This window comes from Nematolebias whitei, chromosome 2 (assembly GCF_014905685.2).
Source record: "Nematolebias whitei isolate Nwh7 chromosome 2, NemWhi1, whole genome shotgun sequence".
NCBI lineage: Eukaryota > Metazoa > Chordata > Actinopteri > Cyprinodontiformes > Rivulidae > Nematolebias > Nematolebias whitei.
In genome coordinates this window covers 14,803,456-14,810,539 of record NC_056499.1, presented here as the reverse complement: position 1 = coordinate 14,810,539, position 7,084 = coordinate 14,803,456, and the positions used below count along the sequence as shown (strand labels likewise).

The following is a 7,084-nucleotide window of genomic DNA, read 5'->3' as shown; positions in this document are numbered from 1 at the left end:
TTACACACCCCCCCCCCCCCCCCCCCCCCGAGGAAGGGGTTTCCCAAAGTCTTCCTGTCACTTTCAGGAGGACCGTCACCTTTATTCAGTTTATTTTAATCCTGGTCCAGATGTGGTACCACCTGCCCCCCTAAGCTGTTTTTTTATTTCACAGTTTTCAGCCACAGATGAGTCCTCCTTATCTGAGGTCGAGTCATGAGGTATCAGGTGTCAAGGTAATGTATATTATTTGCACTCACCATGCTCTGTACTTTTCTGCTCCTGTACTGTAATTGTGAATGATATTAAAGTGTTCCATGTAATAAGCAGTTTTGGTGTGACCGGTCCGTGAGGAACAGCAAGAGATAGTTTTGATTATCCTCAAGGTCGGTTGGATTAATATGATATGGATATGATACTGTGACGTGTTGATGATATGGATATGACACAATGACGTGTTGATATGATGTGGATATGACACAGTGACGTGTTGATGATATGGATATGACACAGTGACGTGTTGATGATATGGATATGATACAGTGACGTGTTGTTGATATGGATATGACACAGTGATGTGTTGATATGATGTGGATAGGACACAGTGACGTGTTGACATGGATATGATACAGTGACGTGTTGATGATATGGATATGACACAGTGATGTGTTGATATGATGTGGATAGGACACAGTGACGTGTTGATATGGATATGATACAGTGACGTGTTGATGATATGGATATGATACAGTGACAAGTTGATGATATGAATATGATACAGTGACGGGTCTTAAAGAGTCCTTGAGCTGCTGCTGACTCCCAGATCCCCTCCTGCTCCTGGCTGCAGCTGGGGTTCTGATAACAGCTGGACAGAGAGGGAGGGGCTACAAAACTGATCTTTTTCTGTTCAGGAAGTCAGAACGAGTCAGCGCTTCAGACAAGTGAAGGCATTGATAAGTAAATGATAATGGTAAATGGACTGTACTTATATAGCGCCTTTCTATCTTATTTCAAGATACTCAAAGCTCTTTACACTACAATCTGTGCCTCATTTACCCATTCATACAGCACTCTACTAGATCTCTACAAAGCTAATTGAACAAATCATTCTAAAGAGACTAATCAGAGCTTTATCACATTCACACACTGAACATACACATAAGTGTGATCTTGTAAATGCATTGATATTTTGTGATTGCTGGCTGTTCTCCAAAGATTTGTAATGAATCTGTTGAACTTACACCTGGTTGGTTTTTGGAAATCTCTTTTTTTTACGACGCTAGTCCAGGAGAAAATCTCAGACATCCCTTCCCCAACTCCTCCTTCGGGGACCCAAGGTGTTCCCCAACCAGAAAGGACGAAGAATCCCTGCAGTCTGGATCTACTCCAGACTCTCCTCTTAGAGGGATGGGTTCAGGAGGCATCCTAATCGGATGTCTGAACCTCCTCAGCTGAGTACTCTTGATGTGGAGGAGCAGCAGCTCTACTCTAAGCTCCTCCCCCATTTCTAAGGCTGAGCCCCCCCACCCTATGAAGGACGCTCAATTCAGCTGCTTGGATCCAGGATCTTGTTCTTTCAGTACAGATCCAGACATCATGACCACAGGTGAGGGTTGAAACGTAGACAGACCAGTAAATTCAGAGCTTTGCCTTCAGCTCAGCTCCTTCACCCAGACTGACTGGAGCAACGCAGGCAAAGCCCCGGTTTGTCGGGCTATCTCCTGCTCCATCCTACAGCCACTCAGGAACAAGTGTACCAGACACTGAACTTCTCCAATTCCAAACACTGAGCTGAATAATCAATTTGTTGACACCAATCCTGCATGATAGTGTGCACGTTAGTGTGCACGTTAGTGTGCACTAAAGTGTGCGTTCGCGTCGTGTCCACCTGGAGTGATGATGATGTTGTTGGCTTCCTTGATGATGTCAATAGTTTGGTCCACGTTGACCTCGGTGTGAGTGCCAACAATCTCCATGGGCTTCCCTCCTGCTGTGGAGGTGGTGCCGTACCCCCCCAGGATCACGTTGGGCAGTGAGCGGTTCATGGCCTGGGGGAGGGAGACAGCGTTACCTCCTGGAGCTCAGTTTGTTGTCCTGATGCATGCAGTGACTTACCACACACATGATGTACGACAGGATGGCGCCGGAGGAGCCAATCAGGGCTCCGACGATCGTCATGAGGTTATTGTCCAGTAGAAAGCCTTCAGCGCAGAGCGCCCAGCCTGAGTAGCTGTTTAAGACCGTGATGACCACGGGCATGTCGGCTCCACCGATGGCCGCCGTGAGGGTCACACCCTGAGGGAGGGAAGACGACGAGAACAAATATGTCAGTCGAGTTCAGAACAAATGAGACGCAAAACTACTCAACCATATGGCATATCGCCCACCACCTAGTAGGCTACAGTTTAAAACAAAGATCAGTTAGCACTCAGGATATGTGTTGAGGGTGACTGTCAGCTACTACCACACCCCATCTTAGCTCAACGTTTGTAAAATTCACTGAGTTGGAGCCATTTTAGTGTTTGCTAAGATGGTATCACCTGACTGCAGCTCCGGGTGACCAGTTGGAGACACAAAAATGTGAGAAAATTTGTAAATGTTCTCTTGGAGCATGCGGACCTGGTATTTGCCTCAGGCCCACATCCAGAGAGCATGAACCCTGACGCCAAAAATACAACCTGGAAACTCCCAGAAAACAAACTGGTTCAGTTTGTGAGGTCGAGACGCTTCGTCCATCTTTTTGAATACACATGGTATGTGTACAAAACGCCTCTTTTTTTTGGTCTCAGTTTGGTCTCTCAGGTCTTTAAACCTTGCCACGCATTTAGTTTCTGACTCGTTTAAGCTAAATTAAGATAATTGACTCTGGAAGCTCCGCCTCCATCTTTACACAGCCTCAGTTGTGTTGATGCATTTAAAGAACATATAAAGACATTCTTTAAAAACAGGCGTTTATCTAATTATTGAAGTTTTTTGTGTTTTACTCTATTTCTCTATGCTTTCATATGTTTGGATGTTTATTTGTATTTTGGTGAATATTCTTAATATTTTACTGCTTTGAGTGTGGCATCATCTCTATGAAAGGTGCTGTATAATATAAACTTTACTTTCTTTCTTCCTGCCACCTAAAACCAGCTCTGTTACTATTTAGGAAGAAAATGTGTTGCACAAATCTTTTTAACAAGTTTAAAATTCCCAGAACGAAGCTCTGAGGACCCTCATAAATACTGCTCCAGCAATCACAGCCAGGGCTTAATTTGTAAACCAATTGATGCCAGGACCCAAATAGCCAGTGGGCCAGCGGGGGGCAGAAAATAAAATAAATTATGGAAGTAAATTGGACTGTCTTTTTGACATTTTGATTGCTGTTATTTTGACAAATTAGCACTGTTGTTTTGATACGTGATGTAATGTGTGTATAACACAAACATTTCTCTCTTTGTATTTATAATTTATTTTTTACAGTAAGCTTTTTTTATTTATTATGTCTGAAATGTATGCAGAAGTTCCGACACATCAGCAGTTGTGTGCGCTTTGTAGAGCTGTCTGGAGATGCTCCTGTGTGTAACGTGCACTGTCTGCAGGGCGCGCCGCAGAAGGTGTTGGATGAAGACACTTCATCCCCGTGGGACATGCCGTCTGTGTCTGCTGGACAGGAGTGCGTGCTCGAGCTGGTGTGCGTGCTGTGGCCAGAACATCCACTCCACAGACTGGGTCCGCTGGGCCAAGGGCAACGTCTCTCATATTTTTAATAAATAATCACAGAAAAAATGTGCAATGACTTTGGACTTTTAGGGGCAGAGATTTGAGTTACTGGATCCAAGCAAACAATTACCGGAATGCACCCTGTCAAAATAAGAGCCTTCCTGGATCTTCTTTCAGCAGGATCCAGCTCAAATTAAGCCCTGGTCACAGCCCATGAAGAGACTGGCTGAAGACTGATTAGCTCTGGCAGCCATTTTGAACTAGATTAAATATAAAAGTTAATCATCTGTAGATCAGGTTTAGTCTTATTTATTGCCTTTGATGGTGTAAATGATAAATATGCTTCATTCCAGGTGGATGTTTTAGCCTTCTGCATACAGTAAAGGATGTCTTTGTTGAAACAAACTGGTCGTGAGTGAAAGACTTCATCTTTTCTTTGAAGATCCTGGTCCCTGAAACTCACCATTACAGCTGAAAGCCCAGACACCCCCAGCAGACAGCCCATGCCGGTCCCATAGCTGGAGCTGAGCATGAAGGGCACCATGATCCCCACGGAGGCCGCCATCAGACCCGCGTTCAACATGTGTCGACCTGGCAACAGCAGGGGCGCCGAGTTCAGGAGACCTGCACCCCAAAAACAGAAACCGTCACTCAGTTAGATGAAGGACGTGATTTACAACTAAAGAAATGAATTCAGTCTAAACTCACCAACGACCAAACAACCAATTACCAAATAGCTTCTCATGCCCCATTAAAGCTTCACGTTAAACTTAATTTAAAAGCTGCACCAACACGAAGTCTACGCCATGGTTGAGCAAAACATCTTTGACTTGAATTCAGTGGAAGAAGCTATAAAGTTCAGCGTTTACATTTACAGACGCTGATCAATCTGTTGGTACCCTTCCAAAACAATAAAAAAATAAATAAACACCTGATGTGACCCAAACGGTCCGTTCTGGTCTCATTAGAACCTTTTGGTTCTTGTCAGCATGAATTTTTAGCTTTGTGTGTCTTCTTCATCAAGATTCAAAACGGTGACCTCTGAGTTCAGCTTCGGCTCCTTTCGACCACTAATCTGTCTGATAAACCTGGGGTCGCACTTTCCCTTGCGTCCATGTACTGGAAGTTGGTCCACAGCCTTGTGAACCGTCTACTGTTGAATAATCTTGTCAGCTGTGGTCAGAGAAACCTGAAGCAGCTTGGAGACAGTCAACATGGAGGTCTATAATCAGACAGCTCTTTAGTTCTTCTGCTCCGTAAACAGAACCGACCCAAACGGCACAGAAACTGTTCCTTTAAGCAGGCTCAAGGTCTGACGGAGATACTGATGAAGGCCAAACAGTTGGAAACACGACCAGATTGTAAAGATTAATCATGACTTTAAGAGATCAACAGATTTGTCTCAAATAGTTTACCACCTCTACAATTTAACCACAAATCATTTATTTTTGTTTACTTCATCACACACTAAAGTCATGCAGATTTATTAGGTTGTCACATTTCACCAGAAATGTGCCACGATCAGACAGGAGAGGGGCAGTGTACTTCCTGTAAAACACATTACTTATATAACGTGTGCAAGACATTCCTTAATAATAAAAAAAAAACATTTTGATTAAAGCTACAACCTTGGAGCTTTCCATAGGCCACCAGAGATCCGCTGAAGGTGACGCCACCGATGTAGGTGCCCAGATACGCCACAGTCTTGATAACCCCGGCAGCTGCATGGGTGTCCAGGTGAGGGAACTCGATCATGTACTCGGCGATGCAGGTGAGAACCGCTGCCAGTCCCACCAGGCTGTGGAAGGCTGCCACCAGCTGAGGCAGGTCTGTGATTTCAATACGCTTGGCAATGGTGAGGCCTGCAGAGCAACCACCCAAAAACAGAACGTTACAGCAGAACTACCACCCACACACGACCCAGATCCAAAAACAGCTGAGAGCTGATGGTTCCAAGGCCAACACCTGTTTTGTGTTACTGTTTCAAACCAATCAAATGAAGCAAAAGAACTACAAAAACAAACAATAATAACTTTGTCTGTGCATGTTTTTCTGTTGATTACAGTAAAAACATCATTCTGACAAATAACTCCTCATGATCTTTTAAAACTAATTCTTGGACTTGAAACATTCAAAGTTAGGTTCTTTTGAAGAGAAAACTGAAGATGGGTGTAACCTTGTTGGTTCTGAGTCTTTATATGACTCCAACATGTTTTGAACTAAAATTGAGTCACAAACAACACAGTGGATCCACTGACCCAGGGTTCCTCCAGTGGCCATGGCCAGAGACATCTGAGACAGCAGCTCCACTGAAGGCTTCAGGGCACCGATGGTGGCAGCAAGGCCCCCCGCCACGCCCATCATGCCCAGAGCGTTCCCCAAACGAGACGTGTTCTGGGCAGAGAGGCCCGCCAGCGCTCCAACACAACAAAGACCCGAACCTAAGTACATCATCTGAGACAAGAGAAGGTTAAAAACTCAGACCCGGGTCCAGGTACATCATCTGCGACAGGAGAGGAGCAGGAACAAAAAGTTGGGCTGTGATGTAAAACGTAACGTTTGAATCTGATGGCAGGTGAGACACTTAGAGAGGCTGGATCTGTCAGAAGTAAAGATGGGCAGAGGTTCAGCAGTCTGTGAAAAACTAAAATAATGGAACAATTTAAATAAAACGAGCTGTTTCAGCTCAGGTTTCTTTTAATTCAGAGGACACTACAGCATAAACACCTTTTTATCTGTACAACAAAAAATATATATAATTATTAGAGTTATTAGAAGCACCGTCATCCTGACCATCAGCTGAGTGTGAGCTAAATATTCTTGTCTTATTTCAAATCAGAGTTAAAGTTAAAAAAATGGAACTGGATGTGTGTGTGGTCCTTACCTGCTCGATGTTGTAGCCAGCAGCCACTGAGATTCCATATCCGCCAACAAACCCCACCCCCGGCAGCAGGTACAGGTAGTTATACTCAGGAGGGTCCGTGGGACGTTTGAACATGTCCAACATCCTCTGGGTGATCAGGAAGCCTCCTGCAGAGGTTGGACAGCATTAATCAGGACAGGCGGGTGATACTGTAAACAGGAAGTTCTGTGACGAGAGGCAGACCTGCAATGTTGATGGAGGAAACGAAGGCAGCAGCCAGAGCCAGACTCTCAGGCAGGGAGGAGGGTGTGAGACCCCCACCCATCAGGACCAAACCCCCTACTGCAGTCAGACCTGAGACAGAACCACAGGAAGTCATTTTAGTGATCTTTGACCTGACAGAACCACAGGAAGTCCTTTTAGTGACCCCTGACCTGACAAAACAACATGAAGTCATCTTAGTGACCTTTGACCTGACAGAACAACATGAAGTCATCTTAGTGACCTTTGGCCTGACAGACAGAACTACAGGAAGTC

General features: G+C 44.7%; 1 protein-coding gene across 1 annotated transcript in view; it reads right to left on the bottom strand.

Annotated features, from left to right (window-relative positions):
- The window catches only part of nnt2 (nicotinamide nucleotide transhydrogenase 2), a 17,397-nt gene that overhangs the window by 3,071 nt on the left and 7,242 nt on the right, over positions 1 to 7,084 (bottom strand). Inside the window, exons 12-18 of the mRNA XM_037697181.1 lie at positions 6,791 to 6,901; positions 6,569 to 6,714; positions 5,943 to 6,138; positions 5,313 to 5,546; positions 4,148 to 4,308; positions 2,095 to 2,274; positions 1,868 to 2,027 (exon numbers count right to left, since the gene is read on the bottom strand). Coding sequence (XP_037553109.1) covers positions 1,868 to 2,027; positions 2,095 to 2,274; positions 4,148 to 4,308; positions 5,313 to 5,546; positions 5,943 to 6,138; positions 6,569 to 6,714; positions 6,791 to 6,901 — 1,188 coding nt within the window. The remainder of the gene's footprint in view (positions 1 to 1,867; positions 2,028 to 2,094; positions 2,275 to 4,147; positions 4,309 to 5,312; positions 5,547 to 5,942; positions 6,139 to 6,568; positions 6,715 to 6,790; positions 6,902 to 7,084) is intronic.